The 25,070-nt window shown below is 45.4% G+C and overlaps 1 protein-coding gene across 1 annotated transcript in view; it reads right to left on the reverse strand.

The window, feature by feature from the left end:
* The window catches only part of cyfip2 (cytoplasmic FMR1 interacting protein 2), a 105,506-nt gene that overhangs the window by 39,933 nt on the left and 40,503 nt on the right, over positions 1-25,070 (reverse strand). The window contains exons 5-16 of the mRNA XM_078551132.1: positions 24,401-24,502; positions 22,421-22,602; positions 21,390-21,486; positions 20,882-21,010; positions 18,617-18,721; positions 15,656-15,747; positions 10,657-10,774; positions 8,955-9,074; positions 7,919-8,044; positions 5,918-6,084; positions 5,065-5,212; positions 870-1,023 (exon numbers count right to left, since the gene is read on the reverse strand). Coding sequence (XP_078407258.1) covers positions 870-1,023; positions 5,065-5,212; positions 5,918-6,084; positions 7,919-8,044; positions 8,955-9,074; positions 10,657-10,774; positions 15,656-15,747; positions 18,617-18,721; positions 20,882-21,010; positions 21,390-21,486; positions 22,421-22,602; positions 24,401-24,502 — 1,540 coding nt within the window. The remainder of the gene's footprint in view (positions 1-869; positions 1,024-5,064; positions 5,213-5,917; positions 6,085-7,918; positions 8,045-8,954; positions 9,075-10,656; positions 10,775-15,655; positions 15,748-18,616; positions 18,722-20,881; positions 21,011-21,389; positions 21,487-22,420; positions 22,603-24,400; positions 24,503-25,070) is intronic.

Genomic DNA, 25,070 nt, shown 5'->3' on the forward strand with positions numbered 1-25,070 from the left:
AGGCATGATGGGCCAGCCTCCCTCTACGCTGTCAGATCCTACGAGTGTGTAAAATAGATGGAATAATAAGCGATATAACTTGCACACTCTAGTTTTGATTACTCATAAGTGTCAGTGAAGAATCTTCCTGATACATTTTTCTCCCTGAAGCAATCATGGGTTTTTCAATCTATTTTTCTTTTGCCCCTCCCAGGAAATTACACAAATGATTGGGAGTATTAGAAGTTATGATGCTTCGGACATGGCTGTTGTGTGGGACAGACTGAATGGACAGACCAGCCTGTCTTCCACTGCCCTTCACCACATGCTCCTGGTATCTTGGTCAACTGTTCCCCTTTAACACAACACCGCAGCCTGATTATCTGGATCAAATCTCAAATTCTGCTAAGTTTCACCCCTCATGTTTCAGCTTGAATCTCTCCTGCCCTCCACTCAATCACAGACTTTCCCACTTGGTTCTGTCCTTTTTCCTCTTCCACCTCCCTCCTCCCATATTTTCTCTAGCTCCGTATTATCTTTAAGTCTGTTCATCGCTCCCGGTTCTGATGAAAGGTCATCGACCTGAAGCGTCAACTCTGTTTCCATCTCCACCCAGGCTGCCTGATCTGCTGAGCGTTTCCAGCATTTTCTATTTTTATTTCAAAGATTTCCAAATTCTGCAGTATTCTGCTTCAGTTTGACTCGATCATTCATCTGATCTCTATTGTGGAGAAATGCAAGTTGCCTTTTCCCCTACAGAGTGGCATTCACTACACATTAACTTACTGCATGTATGCAGCACTTTGAGATTCTGGAGTCATAATAAGCCACCTATAACTGCAATCTTTGATACACTGAGACTTGTTAAAGATTGGAGAAGAGACACTTACCACTGAAATTTAAGAGGTGGGTGTGGAAGAAAGACTGTTTATGAAAGTCCTCAATCGCAATCACAATGGGGCCATCGAGGCTGCTGCGTAGCGTCTTCTTAGAACCACTCTTGTCAGCAATGAGTGACTCCAGCATGGTCCTCACCATGTACAGCTAGAAATGGAGAGACCAGTCAATTCGTGACCAGAGGCATCAAACCATTAAAAGCTGAAACTCACTCTACCTCAATTCAGTTTTTATTCATTCGCAGGACGTGGATGTCCCTGGCAAAGCCAACATTTATTGCCCTCCTTAATTGCCCTTGTGAAGTTGGTGGTAAGCCATCTTCTTGCATCCTAGGCCATTTCAGAGTCAACCACATTGCTGTGGGTCTGGAATCCTATATAGACCCAGACCAAGTAAAAACAGATTTCGTTCCATATAGGACATTAAAGAACAGTTTCAAGGTCACCATTAGGAATACGAACTTTTCTATTCCAGGTTTACTTAATTAACAGAATTTAAATTCCACAGTGGTGGGATTTGAACTCACATCTCTTGGTCATTAGGCCAGGTCTCTGGATTACTAGTCCAGTGACATGACTACTATACTACCACACACAATGCTAATTACCACCCGATCCTAAACATTCACACTGTTGTTTTATGAGAGCAAGAGTCAGGAACCAGGAACCACACAGGACTTTTGTGAGATCAGCACTCCATAATGGTATAGCAAGCTCCCACAGGAGCCCAGGTACAAAAAATAGGTTGTGGGCCACCTTCCTAAATTCCCAAAATCCTGTTGTGGGAAATAGGGAAACAAGGGCACATACACAGGACACGGAGGTGTATGTTCCAGATGGGACACACATACACCCGACACAGAGGTGCACATCCCCTACACCCATCTCGGAGGAGTGTTTCCCAGAGGGGACACACATGCACCCGACATGGCAGTGTGTGTCCCAGAAAGGACACACAAACTGGCGGCAAGCTGTGGGTCCCAGGAACACACACACCTGACATGGAGATGTGGGTCCAAGAAAAGACACACTCACACCTGGTCCAGTTCTAGGCAGGCCCATGATTGGTTTGTAATTGGTTTGTGTGAAATTAAAAGTTCTCTTATATTTCCCATGAGCAGCTTGTTGCCCCAACCACTCATACTGCACAGGCAAATGTAATGGGTCTTACTTCCATTCTGTCCATCCTGGTAGGTTTACATTTAGTTTGCAAGATCTGCAATTAGGGAAGTGAGTGGCACTGGTTCCCATAGAGTGAATACAGTGCATTCTAATATTTACATCTGGATGGAATCGAAAGCTCTAGTGTTTCTATAGCACCTCTCAGTTTTCAGGGTGTCTCAAAGCGCTTTACAGCCAATGAAGTACTTTTGAAGTGTAGAAACCATTTTAATGTCGGAAATACAACAAGTAATTTGTGTGCAGCAAGGTCCCACAAAGAACAATATGATAATGACCAGATAGTCTGCTTTAGTGATGTTGATTGAATATTGGTCCTTGACACAAGGGAGAGCTCCGCTATTCTTTTTCATATATCTTTTACATCTACCGAGAAGGCAGACACGGCCTTAGTTTAATATCTCACCTAATAGATATGGGGTTCTCAATCCGGGGCTGGAGGAGGGAGGGGGGTGGCGGGGGTTCTGAGAAGGTTCCAAGGTGTCCCTCATAACAAAGAATTAAAGGATTACACAAACTAAAGCTAGTGTTTAATTTCAGTGATTGGACCTGGAATAGTGCTGCCACTTAGTGGCTCTCTCAGGAGTTACAGAAATAAAGAAGTCACGTTGAGCATAGTTTCAGTCTAACAGAGTCCCCAAGTGGTTCTCACCCTGAACTACACAGGGGTAGAGAACCTCACCTCTCACAAATCCCTTTCGGTTGCCAATCTACCGGTGAATAAGAAGAAGCAGATTAAACTGTCACTTAGGTCATCCAGGTTTCTCGGTGTCACACTTAGTACCTACTGCCTCCATTATAAAATGTCCCCAACAGAACATCAGGAATTACAGGGATAGAGTGAGGAAAACCTTCCACGCAACTGTTCAATCTCCTGAATATAAAGAAAAGTAGAACAAGAGCTCCCAACTCCAGTGGCCCCTTAGAATCAATATTAAATATAATGTGATACTTAGCACAACTCTGTACGGAACATGCTGAGCAAGAATTCAAACACCTCCAATCTTTCAAGGAACCGTGACAATTAGTTCAGTAATTATTCAGACAATTATTTCAGTAAATCAGTGTCAAGAAACAAACGCAAAAGGTCCAGATATGGACACCGACTCTATTCCTGTCAAACAAACTCTATCCAGTATATTGGGACTATTTATCAACAACAGATAGTTCAGCCTCCAGGTTATGCCTCCAGCCGCTGTTCTTCCAAGTCCCTGCAGCCACAGGATGGGACAGCTGCATTCAGTGCAGTGGGTGAGTTACACAGAGCCATGCCAAAGTGGTAGCCAACTTGATGTCTACTTCACTTTAGGAAAGATGTGAAGGCATTGGAGAGGGTGCAGAAAAAAATCATGAGAATGGTTCCAGGGATAAGGAACTTCAGTTACGTAGATAGATTGGAGAGGTTGGGACTGTTTTCTTCAGAGAAGAGAAGGTTGAGAGGAGATTTGATAGACGGATTCAAAATCACGAGGTGTTGGACAAAGTAGATAGGGAGAAACTGTTTCCATTGGCAGAAGAATCGAGAACCAGAGGGGCTCAGATTTAAGGTAATTGGCAAAAGAAGCAATAGAGACATGAGGGAAAACTTTTTCAAAGCCGCTAGTTGTAAAGATCTGGAATGCACTGCCTGACAGTCTGGTGGAGGCAGGTTCAATCAAGGCATTCAAGAGGGAATTGGATTATATGAGCATATGAATTAGGAATGAGAGTAGGCCATTCAGCCCCTCGAGCCTGCTCAGTCGTTTGATAAGATCCGATTGTGTTCTCAACTCCACTTTCCTGTCTATCCCCTACACCCTTTGGCTCTTGAAAAGGAAGAATTATGGGGGGGGAAGGTGGAGGAATGGCATTAGGTTAATTGCTCATTTGGAGAGCTGGCACAGACAAGACAGGCTGAATGGCCTCCTTCTGTGTCTTAATCATTCTGTGATATGTTCTTGATGTTTGTGCCATTAACCAGGCTCACTCACCACCACTGACAACATGGGAAATTCATGGTCCTATGTCAGGGAGTTCAGCAGTGGTATCCTCACATTGGCATCGATTCACTCCCAGCCACCCCGGCTACTTGGTTGCTATTTGATTTTATCCAGAGTCTTGAAACAAGTTCCCATTTTTTATCTGAAAACTATCTTGGTCATGGATCTGATAATTGGAGTACAGAGGTCCTTCTGCTGCATATCTAAAAGTTGTGATCCCCACGTCTCAAACAGAATCGTTGCTCAGTTCCACATAAGTAAAACAAAAATAATAATAAATTTATGTTTAATTGTATGATAAATTCTTAGACCAAAAATAAAACCTGTATTGTGTTCTAGAGGGTCTGTGGAACACAGGACCATGTTCCTCTTATCCCCAGAACTCACCAACTTCTCTCTTCTCACTCTAACTCAGCAACAAAATGGTTCTCAGAACCCCTTGAATAGACATCTCCGCACTCCCTCAGTGCTGACCCTCCAACAGTGCAGCACTCTCTCAGCTACTGCTGCTCCTACAGTGCGGCGTGCTGTCAGTACAATACTGCCCCTCCAACAGTGCAGTGCTCCCTCAGTACTGCCCCTCCAACTGTGCAGTGCTCCCTCAGTACTGCCCCTCCGATGGTGCAGCACTGCTTCAGTAGTGATCCTCCTACATTGCAGCACACCCTCAGTGCTGACCATCCTACAATTTAGCACTCCCTCAGTGCTGACCCTCCTACAGTGCAGCATTCCCTCAGTGCTGCCCCTGTGACAGTGCAGCCCTCCACAACAGTGCAGCAGTCCCTCAGTATTGTCACTCTGACAGTGCAGCACTCCCTCAGTACTGATCCTCCTACAGTGCAGCTTTCCCTCAGTCCGGCCCCTTTCACAGTGCAGCCCTACCTCAGTACTGCACTGAGAGTGTCAGGCTGAGCTTTATGCTCAAATCCCTGACTTGAACCCATGCTCTTTGGACCCCGAGGTGAGAATGTATTATCCAGAGAGGCACAGCAGATAAGGTGGTCAAATAGTGATAGAGAAACAAAACGCACCTGCGTACTGGAGGGTCCAACTGCACGACGAGGCACTTTAATGTCAAAACCACCTTTGGGATCCTTGTCCCCCTTCAGACAGGGATCGTTGGGAGGTTCCCTCCCACTTTCCCAGTCGCAGATAGTCTTCCTGATTGCCTGAAGGACACTGAAAGCGGGAGGGGGTGCGCGGAGGGAGGGAAAGCAGAGATATCAGCTACGGCAAACACTTGAGTGCCTAAAACACAGTCTATTCCCCAGTTTGGACATCACACACCTTGACTGAGCACCACATTGAGAAAAATATATAAAAGTTGGTTTCTTTCAGGTTATTTGACACTTTCCCAGTCTGCCTCTGATTCAATGTTTCTTATAAATCAATGAAAAAAATTCAGGATGAAAATACACATCATTGGCAAAATCTGGGGCTCTAAAACTCTTGAAGACACTGCAGTTATAAACAGAATACATCTCTAGTCTCTTACTTCCTTTCACCTCCTACTCTCTCTCTATCCTACCACCATGTTCCTCTTCTCCCCTGTCCACCACTTTCTCTCTTCTCACCCTAGCCTTCCTTTCCAGCTTTCCTCTGCTTCCTTTTCCAACCCTCTCCTGATACAAGGCTCTCCTTCTTCTTCCCCTCCTCCATCCCTCACCCTAAACTCCTCCCTTCACTCCATTCCACCCTCCCTTCTCCACCCTTCCTTCTTTCTCTTCATGCTCTCTCCCATCCTCCTCTCCGTCCCTTGCCCCCTTTCCCCCTCATACTCTGTGCCCACTCCTCATGCCACCTTCCTCACCCGCTCTCACTCTCCTACCCAAACCCCTTTCCTTTCCACCCCCGTCTGACCCTCCTCCCTCCTGGCCCCCGTACCTGATCAGGACATTTTTCTTCTTCCGGGTGGCCTGTCGGAGAGGCTCTCTCAGGGTGACCTGGGCAAAGTCCTGCAGGGCTGCATAGATGGTGTTGCGAATTGCCTGGTTGAAGACACTCTCCATTCTGCCCATCAGCACCTGCAGCCCTTTAATCATTGCGATAACCTGCGGGGAGAAAGCAGAGCGACAGCCCGGTGAGCGTCTTGACCTAAGGAAACCGGCCGCCCTGTGCTGGCTCTGCTCCCCACTCAACGCTCTCCCACTGCTTGAGTGAGTGAGGAGCCATCAGAGAGAGAGTGAGGAGAGACCCTTCCTCACCAGAGTGCAAGAATTCAGGTTAAAACATTCTTTGCCTCACAGAAAACCTTATTTCACTGGTCAACAAAAACTCCCAAACAAGAAGAAGTACAACTACAGTTTGTGCAGCAACAATAACAGAAAATACCGGAAAAACTCAGCAGGTCTGCCAGCATCTGTGGAGAGAGAAACAGAATTAATGTTGCTAGTCCAATATGACTCTTCTTCAGAACGCCTGAAATGTTAACTTTTGGGGTGGGGAGGGTGGATTTCCAGCCCCAACGCCAATGGGCATCGTTGCAGGCGGGACGGGAAAATTTGGAGCATTAGCCCGGACCTCTGGATTGCTAGTCCAGTGACATTACCACTACGGCACCATCTCCGCACAAGACTGAGGTCAATAGGTTTTTGGACATTAAGTGCAACAAAAGACGTGGGGGTGGAAAAGTGGACGGCAAAAGGCCGTGTGGTCTACTCCTGCTCTTATGTAACAAGTTCAAGGGGCTGAATGAATTAGAGTTAGGGTTAGGGTCTTCCTGTTTCAATGCTACACAAAATTTGTGCTCAATGCCGACTCCATGGCAGCTATTTATCAGCATTCTGCCATCAGTACTGTAGCTTGGAAAAGTTTTGGCAGCTTAAGCGTGACAGTGGGTTACAAGCACCTTCGGGTTTCGGTCGTGTCCCCTCCCCAGGCTGATCAGGTGAATATCTTCTCCATCTGTTGGCAGTGAGTTGAGTTAGATAAGGCACATTGCACAAAGTAAACCCAAATTATAATTAATTTTTAAAAAATGGTTCTCCAGATGTGTGGCCCAGGCTGGATAGAATGGCAGGCTAGCTTCCCTTAAAGACAACAGTAAATCAGCTGAGATTTTACAACAATCCGAAGCTTCGTCTTCACCCCTCAGATTACCAAATTTGGCAAATTAATTTTGCAACTTGTCCTGGTGAAAGATAGAAACAGCTTGCATTTATATAGTGCCTTTCATGACTGCAGGATGTCCCAAAGCACTTTACACCTAATGAATTACTTTTGCAGTGTAGACAATGCAGCACTACATCAATACTGCCCCTCTGACAGTAAAGCACTCCCTCAGTACTAACCCCTGACAATGCAGCTTTCCCTCAGTCCTGACCCTCTGAAAATGCAGTGGTCCCTCAGTACTGACCTTCTGACAACGCAGCACCACATCAATACTGCCCCTCCGACAGTAAAGCACTCCCTCAGTATTAACACTCCAACAGTGCAGCGCTTCCTCAGTACTGACCCTTTAACAGAGCAGCACTCCCTCAGTACTGACCCTCTGCCAGTGCAGCGCTCCCTCAGTCCTGCCCCTCCGACAGTGCAGTGCTCCCTCAGTCCTGCCCCTCCGACAGTGCAGTGCTCCCTCAGTACGGCAACTCTGACACTGCAGCCCTCCCCTCAGTACTGACCCTCTGACAGTGCAGTGCTCCCTCAGCACTATCCCTCCAACAGTGCAGTGCTCCCTCAGTACTGCCCCTCCAACAGTGCAGCGCTCCCTCAGTGCTGCATTGAGAAAGTCCGCCCGGATTATGTGTTCAAGTCTCTGTAATGGGGTTTGAAACCCTGAACTTCTGACTGCTACCCAATAAGCCACAACTAAGATAAAATCTGGGAAAATAGCATCCTGTTGCATGTCTGGAAACACCCAGGCATCTGTCAATCACTTTGAGTTACCTCAACTAGCGCAAATTTCTCCTCACTAGTGTAGTTATAGCGGGTTGCCCGTTCATACTCTTCTGCTGTGCCTGGGCAATCCTTGTTACAGAATTTATCCGTAGGATGAACCAACTTCCAGGAATACTAATCAAAAAGAAAAATACGTGTTAGAAACAAGCATCAAATGTATACCTTCAACTGATTTTTAAAATTTATTTAATTCTTTGCACATGGCATCGTGGGCATGGCCAGCTTTTAGTGCTCATCCCTAGATGTCCTGAAGGTGGCGGGCTTCTCGAAACGCTGGTAGCGGGTTTGCCACGAGCTAGGTCATCTACAAGATGTATTGTACCCGCTCACTAAGGCTCCTTCCAAACCATGATCTCTAACACCTAGAGGACAAGAGCATCAGATATAATGGGAACACCACCTTCTCCAAGCCACAAATCCTCCTGACGTGGAATTATATCGGTCAATCCTTCATCACCAAAGTCTTGGAGCTCCCTAGCTAACAGCATCTTCACCACACGGCCTGCAATGGCTGAAGAAGGTTGCTCACCAGTATCATTTCAAGGGAAACTAGGAATGGAGAATAAATGCTGGCCTCACCAGCGATGCCCACATCCAAGACTGAGAAGATACATGCGATTGGGGGTGTGGGGAGAAGGTGGGGGTGAGGGAAATGGGGAGAAGTGGGTAGGTGGGGTGAGGGTAGGGAGGTGGGGGTGAGGGATACTGGGAGAAGTGGATAGGTGGGGTGAGGTTAAGTAGGGGATGATGGATATGGGGAGAGGGTGGGTAGTTGGGGTTGAGAGATATGGGAGAAGTGGATAGGTGGGGGTGAGGGATATGGGGAGAAGGAGGGTAGGTGGGGGTGGGGGTGAAGGATAAGGGGAGAAACTAGTTCTTATTGAAAAATACAATTTGAAAATGCAGCATTTTTTATGAATGACATCAAATGTAGGTCATCTGTGTAATGGGCTGGAAATCTGTAACACTGACTACTTTAGCAGACTAGTTGAAGTGAACAGACATTTTATTGTTGAACTCTCACCACTTCCATGACGTGAGTGCTCCACTTGGACAAGAGCTGTAGCCCTCGCAGCGCCAGGTCAAACAACTCTCGGTATTCTTCATCCGACTTCTGGCAGTCCAGTCCCGATCCCGTAACAACCTGCCCAGTAAGATAATCAGGTCAGTAAAGGGCAGGAGGCCAGGCTGAGAGAGACATCCCCTGGTGCTGGGGGGGAAGTACACAGAGCAGGAGGCCCCAGCCTGGCCAGTCGTGCCAGCATGTTGAGCATCCAGCACTCCCAGTACTCCCTCATCAGCTCAGGCTGAAGAATGATGATTTGGGTGATGTCCTAGGTGGAAGTCCAAATCTCATCAGTCTTTGATTCGTTGAGGGAGGAAAACCTTCATAAAACACTGGTTAGACCTCAGCTGGAATATTGGAACCAATTCTGGGCACCACACTTTGGGAAAAATGGCAAGATTTACCAGAATGGGCCCCAGGGATGAGGGACATATGTCATGTAGAGAGACTGGGATTGTTCTCCTTTAGAACAGAGAAGGTTAATGGTGATTAAATAGTGCTGTTGAAAGCATGAAGGGCTTTGCTAAAACTAAAAATAAGCAGGAACCGTTTCCAGTGGCAGTGGAAGGTTGGTAACCAGATGACATGGGTTGAAGATAATTGGCAGGTCAAAAGAACCAAAGGTGACAAGAGGAAACATTTTTTACACAGTAGGTTGTTGTGATCTGGCATCCACTGTGTGAAATAGTGCTAGAAGCAGATTCTATGGCATCATTCAAAACAGAATTGGTTAAACATTTAACTAATTAAGATCGGTCAAATGTTTGAATTTGATTGAGGGGAGATGGTGTAATGATAAAGTCACTAGTCTAGTAATCCAGAGATCCAGGTTGCGCTCTGTTCAAATCCTGCCATGGCAGCTGGTGGAAGTTAAATCCAATTAATAATCTGGAATTGAAAGCTAGTCTCAGTGATGGTGACCATGAAACTATCATTGATTGTTGTAAAAACCCATCTGGTTCACTAATGTCCTTTAGGGAAGGAAAACTGCCATACTTACCTGTTTTTTTTTATGCATTCATGGGATATCGCTGGCTAGGCCAGTACTTATTGTCCATCCCTAATTGCCCTTGTTCAGAGGGCGTTTATGAGTTAACATGTAAGCCAGACCAGGTAAGGACGGCAGGCTTCCTTCCCTAAAGGGCATTAGTGAATTAGATGGGTTTTTACGACAATCAACAATGGCTTCATGGTCATCATTAGACTTTTAATTCCAGATTTTTATTGAATTCAAATTCCACCATCTGCCATGGTGGGAATCAAACCTGGGTCCCCAGAGCATTACCCTGGGTCTCCGGAATACTAGTCCAGTGGTAACACCATAGGTTACCCACCACCCCATATGTGACTCCAGAGTCAATGTGGTTGACTCTTAACCTCCCTCTGCAATGGCTTAGCAAAACACTCAATTCAGTGGAAATTAGGCTTGGGCAACAAATGCTGGTGACTATGCTCTGTGGCGTCCTTACTAGTGACATTTACATCCCAAGACTGAGTAAAGAAAAAAAAATACTTGAACAGGAAACATTTCATTGAGTCATAATGGCCCAGAATGAGGCCATTCAGTCCGTGCTGGAAGTTTGCTGGATTACGGGGAGGAATGCGTTCTGTTAGACTCTATGATGTTAAGCAGGCTGCGTTGGCTCCATCGGGCACCCACCTCACTGTTGCTGTACCGCGCGAGCTCAGAGATGAAGCGAATGTGATCATCTCGGATCTGCACCATCTGTTCACAGATGTTGTACTGCGGGCTGCTGCTGCTCTGAGTGCACGTCCACCTGTACAAAGAGACCGAGCATTAAAAACACAGACAGTGTGCCTTGACTGGGAGAGGCACCGGCCTCAGATTAGATCCAGACTGAGCCAGTCAGCACCGAGAACGGATTTTAATCCGGCTCGGATGGACTATTAAAATCGCAGCGGAGAAAGTAGAGTCCACTGCGCCAAGTTCCAACTGTACCCCACCCCCTGCTGGCACTTCCCCATTTTAAATGCCAGGTTCAGGCAGGAGATACCAGGTTACATTTTCCTATGGCTCCTTGTGTTACAGGAGGAGCGGGAGTGTCCCCCTCCTAATCCAACAAGAGAAGCCTGGGGTCTCCTGGCTTCTCAGGGGTCTACCTTCTCCCCAGCGCCCCACTTTCCCCCGCTACCATTTCACACCCTCCTCCCTGACACCATTTCCTTCCAACCTGGTGAGATGCCTGTTCAGAGCAGAACTACTGTATTTACTTAAGTAATAGTTGATCTCGTGTAAGAGTCGACCGTGACTTTTGGCCCCAAAATCCTTCATGTTTCACGTACCTTGCACTAGTTTTGGGAGCGGGGTTGACGGGAACAGTTCAGTCTTTTTCACAATTGCTCTTTTCTCCTTCAAACCGCCAGAAATAGAGGAAAAGTTATATTGGACTCGAAATGTGTTTCTCTGTCCACAGATGCTGCCAGACCTGCTAAGTTTTTCTGATGTTCTGTTTTTATTTCAAATCCCCAGCATCCGCAGTATTTTATTTTTATTTGTCAGAAATAGAGTCCCTGAATTCAGGACCATGGCCAGCAGCCGCTGAGACAGTGCAGTTGGCAGTTCCCAAGAACCGGCACAGATTGCAACCCCTCAATAGTGTTACTTGTGTAAAAGTCAACCCCCTACTTTTTGTCCAAATATCTGGTCTCAAAAACTCGACTTTCACATGGGTACATATAGTAAATCCACTCAATTCCAGGAGCTGGAATTCCACACTTTGCTCCCTCCCTCCGCCTTCTCCCTCCCCATTAGTTCTGTTGACTCCACCTTGAGAGTTAACTTCAATTCCTGCGCCTAGCCACGATAGAGAGGGTCGAGTCTCCGCTTGTTTTCGCCCAGTTATATCAGCGCAATGCAGACAGAATTGACTAAATCAGTGCAAACAATTGGGGGAATTTTGAACACAAACCCTGAGAAACCACTGACACTCATGTTTCCTGCAATCCTTTACAATGGTTCCAAATTCAATCTCCCTGAACCTTGCCCTGCCCGCAAAACTGGCCCCATCCACAGGTCAACATTCCACAGCTTCCAGAAGGCTCTTCATTTCCTTCGCTAGGCAGGTACCAGTGAGGTGCACTTTGAAAGCTTTCTCATGTCAAAAAAAATATTTAATTTATTAAGAAACCATCAAGTGCACGCCAATACAACGACAACTTATATTTATATAGTGCCTTCAACATAACGAAACATCCCAAAGTGCTTCATAGGAGCATCATAAAATAAAGTATGACACCGAGCTACATAAGGAGATATTAGGTCAGGTGACCAAACAAGTAGGTTTGAAGGAGTGAGGTAGAGACAGAGAGTTGTAGGGAGGGAAATCCAGAGCTTAGACCCAGGAAACTGAAGGCATGGCCACCAAAGATTGAGCAATTAAAAATTAGGATGCGCTAGAGGCCAGAATTAAAACAGCACAGATATTTTAAAGGGTTGTGGGGCTGGAGGAGATTACAGAGATTAGGAGGGGGCAAGACCTTGGAGGGATTTGAAAACAAAGATATGAGAGCTTTAAAATCAAGATGTTGCTTGACCAGGAGCCAATGTAGGTCAGGCAGCACAGCAATGATAGGGTAATAGGACTTGCTGCGAGTTACTATATGGACAGCTGGGTTTTGGATAGGCTCAAGTTTATAGAGTAGTGAATGTGGGAGATCAGCCAGGAATGCAATGGAATAGTCAAGTCTAGAGGTAACAAAGGTATGGATGAGGGTTTCAGAAGCCAATGAGCTGAGATATTAAGAGGTTCAGTTTAGTTTCCCAAGCCATTTTCAGTTTAAATAGGTTCCTCTTGGTGGAGATCTGGACAATCAGTAAAAAGGCTTGTTTTGATGATTAGCCCACTTTCAGCCATATTAATAAAACCATGCCGGGTTACAGATCTTAATTATATCAAGGAATACTTTTAAATAGAAAATAAAGGATTCTTGTCCTATATCGCTGTCTGACTGTACTCGTTCCCATAAAATTTTACGATTGCGATTATCCAAATGATTTTTTAGCAGAAACTCAAGTCCTAACTTCACCAGCATAATGGCGAACGTAACTTGGGCACAATTTCCCAATTCCATCCAAAGGGGAATTCCGGCCCAGAAACCATGCCCAAAATAATTAACTTCTTGTTTACAAAAAGTGCTGATGGAACTGGTGAGGGTTTCCAGGGTTTTCCTTCCTTTTTATCTTAACTGCTGCAGACAATTGACCAGGAACACGCCAAGCAGTGAGGCAGCAAGAACTCAGGAATCCTGGCATGTCATATTGCCAGCCGAACACTTTGTAGATTGATCCCAAGCTCCACTCTCCATAATGAAAACCTTGCTTTTTAAGAGGGATACACCACTAGTAAAACAGCGGGATAAGAGTTTCACATAAAGCTGATCATGATTGGCAGGGTGACCAACTCGTAGGAAATAAAGTGAGGGAAACTTCGACTGTGGGACCAGGGTGGGGGTGAGGGTGGGGGGAAGGGCTGGTGTGCTTGCTGGTAAGCATAAGAGTTGGGGCAGGGGACAGTCAACATAAGGGACATTCCCTTAAAATACAGGAGAGTTGGTCACTCTTGATTGGATACATAATAAAAAAGGTGATTTCAGCATCTTCAGGTGTCAAGATATTTGTCATGAAGAAATATTTGACTTTGTTCCTCTAATCAAAGATCATTGAATTTAATTAGATTTCGGAATATTGAACTTGGTAACAAATATCGCTTAATCAACAATGTGTATAACAGATTAAATAAGTGAGTAGATTCCACGATAGGGGAAAGGCGTACATGAGCTGTGGAAGGAGATTGAGTGGATGGAGTGTGACCGATAGTGTGAGGGCTTTAGTCTTGTCCTGTGCTTTCTGATGATGGGGAATTTTTGAATATTTCTGCTGAGAGTTTTTGTTGCGACAATGCTTCACCAAATGATGTGCTCGATCTGTTCAATCAATCATTGTTAAGAAGGTGCTTTTTTTTTTGCAAAGTAAAATTCTGCAGCATTCATTTAACCAAGGTTGGAACCTGGCATTAGTGAGCGAGCAGGAGAGACTGTGGTGTGAGGGTGGAGTGGAGAGACCGAGCTACACAGGGCAGTCTTGCCCACAGGGTACAGCAGAGAGAGCTCATGGAGAGAGAGATGCCAACATTTCAGGGATGTGATACTTCCCACATAGCCTGATCAACTGGTAAAAACACGGGTTGCAATTGAGGGGAAGCATTAGTGAGACCAGGGCACTGGGAATCATTTAAAAAACAGCTAGATGGTGTAATGAGGACAGAGCAGTGTCAGAAGGAGAAGCAGCGTCAGAAGGAGAAGCAGCATTTATATAGCGCCTTTCACAATCTCAGGGTGTACCCTAGCACTCTACAAGCAATGAAGTACTTTTTGAAGCAGTTTTTATTTTAATGTAGGAAACACAGCAGCCAATTTGCACACAGCAAGCTCCCAAAAGCAGCAATGGGAGAAATAACCAGATAATCTGTTTTTTTTGTACTATTTGTTGAGGGGTAATTATTGACCCAGGAGAACAGGATGGACTCCACTCCTCTTCTAGCTGTGTGACCTTTTTTGTTGAACTGAGACAGTTTACCGTCTCATTCCTGTAAGGCAGGAACTCCAATTCTAATAAGACAGCACTCCCTCAATACTGCTCCTCTGACAATGCAGCACGCCCTCAGTACTGCCCCTCTGACAGTGCAGTGTTCCATCAGTACTGCCCTCCTACAGTTCAATACTCCCTCAGTGCTGCTGCTCCAACAGTGCAGCGCTCCCTCAGTACCACACCTCCAACAGTGAAGCACTCCCTCAATGCTGCCCCTCTGACAGTGCAATGCTGTCTCAGTACAGGCCCCTCATCAATGCAGTGCTCCCTCATTACTGCCCCTCCAACAGTGCAGCGCTCCCTCAGTTCTGCCCCTCCAACAGTGCAGCGTCCCTCAATACTGCCCCTCTGACAGTGCAGTAGTCCCTCCGTACTGCCCTTCCGCCAGTGGAGCACTAACTCAATACTGCCCCTCTGACAGGACAGCACTCCCTCAGTACTGCCTATCAGTGCAGCATTCTCTCAGTATTGTCCCTCCAACAGTGCAGCATTCCCTTGGTGCAACCCTTCTGAAAGTGCAGCGCTCCCTCAGTACCATTCCTCCAACAATGCAGCACTCCCTGAGTACTATTCCCCCAACAGCGCTGCACTCTCACAGTAACATACCTCCAACAGTGCAGAGTTCCTTCAGCAATGTCCCTCCAACAATTCAGCACCTCCTCAGCACTGGGATGAGAGAGGCTGAAGTGCCTTCTTCAATTAAACCCACCTTGTACTGAGCAGAGAGGAAGATGTCAAGAGAGGTTCGATCTGACCCTGCCGATTCTCATAGGTTCACAACAACCCACCTGCTCATCTCAAAGAGAACCTCGTTCCGACATCTCTTAGTTAGGACAGAGAAGGGAGGCAGTTACGTCTTGGATGCGGCTGAGCTCCGAGCAACTTCCCACCCGGGAAATACTGGGTTGGGTAAGAAGTTCTTGGAGCTCATGCTCGGCTTTCCTCAGTCCTGCCTTCCTCCTCTCAGTGTCCTCCTGCCAACCGGTTACCAAGGATACCCGTCACCTCCAGGCTTGCGACTGGCCCAGGTTACATTACGGCTCGCACTCACTTGGATTTGTTCTCCTCATAGTGAGCACTGGTCTTAATGTATCTGGCCAATTCTATCTGCATGTCTCCAAACAATGGCACCACCTGCAGCTGCTGCAAGAGAACAGAGAGAAGATGTTGATAGCAATTAAAACCCAACACCTCACACAGAATTCACAGTCCAAAACACAAGGCAATCTACAGGACACTCTGGTACAAGCAAACCAGCAGCAACAGCAGGCACTAATCAAGCTGTGAATTGAATTGCAACTGAGTTTACAGAACAGAAACGGGCCATTCAGGCCAACATGTGCCGATGTCAATGCTCCAAACGAGACTCATCCCGCTTTGCTTCATCTCACCCAGTTAGCCCATCCTTCTGTTCCTTTCTCCCTCATGTGTCTATCTGTCTTCATCTTAATGCTATTCACCTCAACTCCTCCCTGTGGTAGCGAGTTCCACATTCTCACCACTCTCTGGTTAAAGACGTTTCTCCTGAATTCCTGATCGGAATTAATCGAGACTTTCTTATACTGATAGTCCCTAGTTCTGGACCCTCCCCCACCAACAAGTGAAAACATTTTCTCCACATCTACCCTTTCATAATCTTAAAGAACTATCAAGTCACCCCTCAGCCTTCTCTTTTCTAGAGAAAAGAGCCCCAACCTGTTCAATCTTTCTAGATCGATGCGTCTTCTCATTTCCCCATACGCATTAATATTTTTTTCACCTTCTCCCGTGCTCTATATGCTAATTTTAAATATTAAGTAGCAGAGGGCATTTTGCAAGCTTCAGTTCCCTGCTCCACAGGGTGCTGAGTATTAGCAGCAACTTCCTTGACAATAATCTAACCAAATTGACATATCTGGTAAAGTTAAGGGCGCCTCCTCCAGAACCACCCCAGTTGTGGTTTAGTCATGACACTGAAAGTGCCTGGATGTTCTAGGTTGTGGAGTGTGGATTGCGGTGTGGACGAGCGCACTGCACAATTTAAATGAGTTACCTGGTGCATCAGGAAATCTCAGCTCACTATTTTAACATTGGTTGTGAGTCACTTTCGAATGATCTCATTCTAGCATAAAGACGCCCAGTGAGGTTTCGCTTGGTAGCTGATAACCCCGCAACATTAAGATGTAAGAATTGGACAGTGAGCCCTATTACCATAAAACTAGAGGGCTACTCAATACTGAGACTGGCATTTCTCGGTAGGGGGGACCGGTGTTCCACAAGGGGACTCTTTCGGAGTCGTTTGAATTTCTCTTGGAATTCAGTCTGCCGGTAGGGTCTATAGCTTTGCCGGGGCGCCTGGTTACTGACGAGGGGGAGCGCGATGGGAACACTGATCCATTGCAGACTAATCATCTTAAACTCAGCAAATGAGGAGGCTATTGCTTGGCTTCGGGGATTTGCATTGCTAATTAAATAAATAAATGGGTTTGGAGGTAGTAAACGTTCTATTCAAGAAAGGAGGGAGAAAGGAATTGGGAACTATAGGCCAGTTAGCCTGACGTCAGTAGTAGGGAAAATGTATTATCAAGGATGTGCTAACATGGTACTTAGAAAATCATATCATGATTATGCAGATTTACGAAAGGGAAATAGCATTTGACAAATCTATTCGAGTTTTTTTTAGGGTTGTAACTAATAGGGTAGATAAGGGGGAACTAGTGAATTTGGATTTTCAGAAAGCATTCAATAAGCAGGTTATTACACAAAATTAGGGTTCATGGGATTGCGGGTAATATAGATTACAGATTAGTTAACGCACCAAAAAAAAAGAGTAGGAATAAACAGTTTATTTTCAGGTTGTCAGGCTGTAGCTTGTGGAGTCATGTAAGGATCAGTGCCTGGGCTTCATCTATTTACAATCTGTAACAATAACTTAGATGAAGGGACCGAGTGTGACGTATCCAAGTTAGGTTGTGAAATAAGCTCTGAGGAGGAAGCAAAGGAGTCACAAAGGGATAGGGAGAGGTTAAGTGAATGGGTAAGAAGATGGTAGATGGAATATCATAAGGAGAGGAGTGAGGTTATTCACTTTGATAGGGAAAATAGAATATTTTTTAAATGGTGAAAGACTGGACAATGTTGGTATTCAGAGGGACTTGGGTGTCATTGTACACAAATTATAGAAAGTTAACATGCAGGTGCAGTGAGCAGTCAGGAAAGCAAATAATATGTTAGACCTTATTACAAAAGGATTGGATTATAAGAACAAAAACGTCTTAATACAATTCTATAGGGCCTTGGTGAGACCATGCCTGGAGTACTGTGTACAGTTTTGGGCTCCTTATCTAAGGAAGGATATACTTTTCCTAGAGGGAGTGCAATGGGTATTTATTAAACTGATTCCTGATATGAGGAGATTGTCCTATTAGGAGAATTTGAGTAGACTAGGCCTTATTCACAAGAGTTTATAAGAATGTGAGGTTATCTCATTGAAACCTATGAAATTCTTAGAGGACTTAACGAGGTAGTTGCTGAGAGGATATTCCCCCTGGATGGAGAGTCTAGATCTTGGGGTCATGGCCTCAGGGTAAGAGGTCAGACATTCTAGGCCTGAGATGAGGAGATATTTCTTCACTCAATGAGGTTATGAATTGTTGGAATTCGCTACCCTAGATGGCTGTGGATGCTCAATTGTTGAGTATATTCAAGATTGAGATTGATAAATATTTCAATTCTAAAGGAATCAAAGGATAGAGGGTTAGGGTGAAAAAGTGGAGTTGAGGTCAAAGGAGCAGACTGAAAGGGCTGAATGGCCTACTGCTACAATTTCTTGTGTTCTCTTATGTTCTAAGGAAATATATCTGGGAGGTGTAATTCTGATCTGGCAGGAGACCATTTAGCTTGATGCTGATAGAAAAGAAATGGAAAGGGCCTTAATTTTCCATGCTCAGTGAACGCTCCCTGACCTCACTGGTGCTGGGGCAGTGGATGGTGGGGAGAGGTGCGGTGGGGAGTCAGTGAAAGAGCTTCTTACCCGGAAAAACTTGTCGATCTTACTGAGGTTTATCCGTTTCTTGGTGTCCAGTTTGTAGATGTTACTTACATTCCCATCCATCAGATACAGCCCGAACCCCATCACCTGTTGACGGAGAATAAACAAGGTTAGGACAGGAATAAAAATACCAGCACATAAATGCTGTGGCTGCAGAGCAGGTGAGAGGCTGGAAATTCTGCAGTGAGTAACTCATCTCTTGACTTCCCAACTCCTGTCCACCAGCTACAAGACACATGTCAGCAGTGTGATCGAATACTCTCCACATGTCTGGATGAATGCATTTTCAACAACATTTAAGAAGCTCGACACCATCCAGGACAAAGCAGCCCAATTGATCAGCACCCCATCTCTTGCCTTAAATATTCACTCGCACCACCTAAGGTACACATATTCCAAACAATCCTGAGTGCGTTAATAGCTACACTAGTAACCAATTTAAGATAATCAGTCGAGCTCATAACATGGCTCATTTATACTTGTTAAAAGTGAGACACATTCATATTCAGGGACATGTTTGTTGCAAACAAAAGGAATATGTTCAAGCTTTGCACCTTTTTGAATTACCAGGGAGCTTGGGGAACCCATAATTCTCAGTTGCTTTCTCCATGGCAATGCTTTGGCCAGAGTCGACTTGTCAACCAATCCTGTAGTATAAATTGTTGTGACCATTTGAAATTTGGCATTCTTGAGTTTGTCCTAATGAATGAACGAAAAGCTATGGCAACATGTCTCTCTTTTCAGCTATCTATATCCCTTTGCAGACTCTTTATATCCTCCTCACAACTTACTTTCCTACCTATGTCTGTATCACCAGCAAATCTGGCTACAATACACTCATTCCCTTTTTCCAAGTCATTAATTGAGGCCCCAGCACTGATTCCTGTGGCAATCCACTAATCACAGTTTGCTAAACTGAAAATAATCCATTTATCCCAACTCTCTGTTTCCTGTTCGTTAGCCAATCCTCTATTCATGTTAATATATCACCCCAACACTATGAGCTCTTATCTTGTGCAGTAACCTTTTATGTGGCACTTTATCAAATGCCTTTTGGAAATCCAAATACACTACATCTACTGATTCTCCTTTACCCACCCTGCTTGTTCTATCCTCAAAGAACACTATAAATTTCTCAGATACAATGTCTCTTTTATAAAAACATGTTGACTCTGTCTGATTGTATTATGATTTTCTAAATGACCTGCTGCTACCTTCTTAATAATGGATTCCAATGTTTTCCGAATGATAGGTGTTAGGCTTAGTGGCCTATAGTTTCCTGCTTTCTGTCTCCCTCCTTTCTTGAGTAGTGGTGTTACACTTGCAATTTTCCAATCTGCGAGGACCTTTCCAGAATCTAGGGAATTTTGGAAGATTACAGCCAATAATGCATCCACTATCTCTGCAGCTACTTCTTTTAAGACCCTAGGATGCAGGCCACCAGGTATGGGGAACTTGTCAGCCTCAAGTCCCATTAATTTTTCCAGTACCTTTTCTCTAGTGAGCATGATTGTTTTAAGTTTCTCCCTGCCTTTTGCCTCTAGATTTCCAACTATCCAAAACTATCCTTTTTGTCTTCTACTGTGAAGACAGATATAAAATACTTGTTCAAAGCCTCTGCCATTTCCTTGTTTCCCATTATTAATTCCCCAGTCTCACCCTCTAAGGGACCAATGCTCACTTTAGCTACAGTTTTCCTTTTTATATACTATAAAAGCTTTATATTTCTTGCTAGTTTTCTCTCATACTCTCATTTTTCCCTTTTCTTTTTAGTCATCCTTTGCTGGATTCTAAATTTTCCCAGTCTTCTGGCCTACCACTAATTTTGCAGCATGGTATGTCTTTTAATTCAAAAGAGCTCATAATTCAGAGATTGATACAACACAGAAGGCCATTCAGCCCATCAGACTGGCTCTTTGGTAGAGCTATTCAATTCGTCCCACACTCTGGTCCTTCCCCATAACACAGCAATTTTCTCCCCTTGAGGTATTGATTCAATTTTCTAGAGCTCATAATCCAGGCCGACCCTTCAATTTCTCCTTATTTCTTGAGATTACTTCCTTGTAGGAGGCTCCTTTGTTGGGGAGGAACATAGGGGTATGGATGGGTATCTGACACAGGACAGACAGACAGTGATTATTTCACCCATTCTGTACATTCCTTACACACAGATTCTGGAGACACACCTACATCACATGTGTGTGAATTGTAAGAGTGTTCCACATGGCACTAAGCAACCTCCATTACCTTCAGCAGCATGTGTTTCTCGCTTGGGGTCAGGTACATTTTATTCTCGTAGTAATCGACACAGATATTGACGATATCGGCTAGAAGCTCCTCGTATCCGGGGATCACCTCCAGCTGCTGGTGCAGGCACTGAAACACAGCATGCCTCGGTCAAGAACAGATCAGCCCAGCCTCCAACCCCTGACCCCCCTGGACCCTCCCTATCCAAGCCCCTAACCCACAGTTTTGCCCCCAACCGAGCCACCCACCCACAGTAAGTCTGAGACGAGCCCCAGGCATTGTATGAAGACAACAAGATGTTCAAACTGAACTCAGACAAATTGAACTGTCTCTGTTCTGCCCCCCGGTACAGATTTGAATGATTTTGAACTTTATCTCCCAAACTTCTCATCATATTCTTCCAATATGGATCACCCCGTTCAGAAGCTTTCATTCATTTCAGATACTTCCCCTTCTCCCTCCCCCTCTTCTCCTTCTCTTCCTCCCCTCCGCTCTTCCCCACTTTTACCTGGGTTATTCTGTTGTGATTCGCCAGGAACATGGAGAGGTTCTGAGATTCCTGGATGGATTGGGGATCGGCCATCTTCCTTAAGAATTGAGCGGCCCTGGAATGGTTCAAGACTCAGAGTGTGTCAGTCATTCGCAACTCGGCCCCAGAGAGCTGAACTGGGTTACTTCTTTGTAAGATCCCAGATGTTTTCCGAATTAGATTATTTTAATGCGTGTCTCCTATTTTCTTCTTGCCCTCACTGGGATCCCCCACCCCTCCAACTCCCACAAACACACTGAACCTACTGGGGTCCAGTTCCCTCACCTCGTGAACACACTGACCTTCACCGTGGCCCAGTTACACGCCCCCCTCTCCCTCCCCCAGAACACACTGATCCTCAGTGGGGTTCAGTTCACCCCTCTACTGAACACAGTGACCCTCACTGAGGTCCAGTTCCCACTGCTCCCCACCCCCACCTCCTGAACACAATGGCCCTCACTGAGGTCCAGTCCCCCATCCCCTCCTGAACACACTGACCCTCACTGGGGTCCATTTCCTACCTCCTCCTGAACACACTGACCCTCACTTGGGTCTTGTTCCTTCCCCCTCTTTGAACGCAATGTTGTTCAAAGACATGGTGAGAGCAGAACAGAAATAAAGGGCTGAATTATAAAAGGAGTCGGATTCCCCACTTCCAACCCCCCCCAAAAACAACCCACCACCCTCGCAACTAAAAAGCCCTCGAGTTTAGACAATTAAGTGGAGATCTGAAGCCTTCTTCGCACAAAGTTGTGGAAATTTGGAACTCTCTCTCCTTCAAAATCCATTGAAGCCAGGGATCAATTAAGAGCTTTCCTAACAGATTGATGGATTTTTACTGGTAAAGGTTATCGAACAAAGGCAGGTAATTAGAATTTTGGGACATGCTCATTACATGGAGCAACAGGTTCAAGGGGCTGAATGGCCTCCTCCTGTTCCTGTGTAACAGGTTTGAGGGGCTGAATGGCCTCCTCCTGTTCCTGTGTTCATTGGCATGGTGCCGCACTGACCTCTTGTAGGCCGAGTGGTCATTCTTGACACTGCATTTCATGTTCTTCAGCTCATCCAGCACAGCAAACATATTGATGAACTTGCCGAGGGTGAGCAGGTAAGCCTCTGACACAAAGTCCTTGCGTCTCTCTGCATGACACAGCCTTTTCACCTCGTTGCAGAAACGCTCAATCGCTTTGCGCTGTGTTCAAACAAAAAGAGAAGAAACCTGCCTTAAACCTTTGCCAAATACATCAAACAAAGCAGTTTATGTTCATGATAAAAGCAAATACTGTGGATGCTGGAAATCCGAAATAAAAACAGAAAATGCTGGAAAAACTCAGCAGGTCTGACTACACGTGTGGAGAAAGAAACAGAGTTAACGTTTCAAGTCCACGTGACTCTCCTTCAGAGCTAAAGAGAAGTAGAAATGTGATGGAATTTATACTGTTTAAGGAGGGTGGAGCAGGTAAAGCAGGATAGAAGGTCAGCAATAGGTGGGGGCTGAGATAGACTGGGTGACCGCTTTGCGGGACACCTTCGGTCTGTCCGCAAACCTTCCTGTCGCTTGCCATTTCAACACTCCACCCTGCTCTCATGCCCACATGTCCGTCCTTGGCTTGCTGCAATGTTCCAGTGAAGCTCAACGCAAACTGGAGGAACAGCACCTCATCTTCCGACTAGACACTTTACAGCCTTCCAGACTTAACATTGAGTTCAACAACTTCAGATCATGAACTCTCTCCTCCATCTTTACCCCTTTTTATAAATTTATTTTTATTTTTTATTTACTTACTTTTATTTCTATTCATTTATTCATTGTTTTATCCCTTTTTTATCCCTTTTTCTATCTTCCCCCCAACCCCACCTCCACCCCCAAAAGGGCCGTCTGTCACTTGTTCTGTTGTTCTTTCACAGAGTGCTGACCCTTGTTCTGCTATTCACACACCCTGCTTTCTTACCTTTATGCCACTATCAGCACCTTTTTTAGTCCTTGCCACTATTTTAACCCTCCCTTTGACTTGTGTCCATGACATCTTTGTCAATCCCTCCTTAGCCCCCACCTATTGCTGACCTTCTATCCAGCTCCACCCTCCTTAAATAGCATAAATTCCATCACATTTCTACTTCTCTTTAGCTCTGAAGTCATCCTATAGACTCAAAATGTTAACTCTGTTTCTCTCGCCACAGATGCTGTCAGACCTGCTGTGTTTTTCCAGCATTTTCTATTTTTATTTATGTTCTTGATGCCTGAGTCAAACGCCAGCAGACCTCAGCTAAAACTGAGGGAATCAAGACCAAGAAGGGAAGTTATCAAAAGAGAAATCAACTTGTGGATTGAGCGAGCAGGGAAGGAGCTTGACACAGATTAGGCAGATCTTATAACTGGGTCAAGAATCAGGCAAGGAGATATTTATTTTCCTTCCTTCGTCAGCCTGACTCCCAGTGCCATTCAGGACTCAGAGTCAGAAAGTCACAGGTGTTGCCCCCACTCACAGAGATTTGAGTTCATAATCCAGACTGACGCTCCCAGTACAGTACTGAGGGAGTACTGCACGGGCAGTACATTTGCACAGTCAGAGGGGTCAGTACTGAGGGAGTGCTGCGCTGTCGGAGGGGACAGTACTGTGGGAGTGCTGCACTGTCACAAGCGCAGGTTTTTGAATGAGACATTAAAGCTAGGCCCCAGCTGGCCTCTCAGGCGGATGTAAAAGATCCTGTGGCAATATTTCGAAGGTGACCAGGGGAGTTTTTTTTTTGCTGGGCTCCTGGTCCAACATTTAATCACTCCACCAACATCAGCAAAAAACCCAAATTATTTGGTCAGGGATTTGTTGAGATGTCAAACCAATGCAATTGCTGCGATTCAGGTAAATGCTAAAGATCTCAGCACGCTATTTGAAGGAAAGCCAGACATCATCATCAATCAGCAAAATTTCCCACATTCTCTGCTAATGCTGGTTCAGTCCAGCCCGAGGCTCTTCTCAATGGTTCAATACCTGGAAATACATGAACTTCATCAGCTTGGTAACCTCCGGTTCCAGAACCTCGACAGTCTTCTCGTAAATCTCCACACGGTTTGGCTGCTCATTACACTTGACCTGGGGGTTTTAACAAACACAGAAATTATCCAGGAGACTGAAGCCTGGGACAGCAGAGGGAATGACACTGAATGCAGCAAGTTGCTTCATGCATGATCTTCCCTCTTTTAAAAAGTTCCGGTACTTGACATTTCGAAAAATTGAAAAGGAGGATGGGTGGCCCTGATAATAAGGGATGACATAAGGACGGAAGTGAAGAGGAATCTTACCTTGGAAGACCAGTTGCATTAGTATGGATGGAGATAAGAAATAACAATGGACGGAAAACACTGTTGGGAGTAGTTTACAGGTTCCCTAACAGTAGCTATGCTGTTGGACAGAGTATTAACCAGGAAATATTAGGAGCTTGTAGCAAACGCAATGCAATAGTTGTGGGAGACTTTAATCTTCATAGAATCACAGAATTGTTACAACACTGAAGGGGGCCATTCGACCCACCCTGCTTGCACCAGCTCGCCGTACAGGCAACTCACTTAGTTTTGTTCGTCCGCCTTCCCCCCATAACCCCGCACATTCTTCTTTTTCAGATAACAGTCTAATTCCCTGTTGAATGCCTGAATTGAAACTG

This window comes from Cetorhinus maximus, chromosome 10 (genome assembly GCF_964194155.1).
Source record: "Cetorhinus maximus chromosome 10, sCetMax3.hap1.1, whole genome shotgun sequence".
Classification (NCBI taxonomy): domain Eukaryota; kingdom Metazoa; phylum Chordata; class Chondrichthyes; order Lamniformes; family Cetorhinidae; genus Cetorhinus; species Cetorhinus maximus.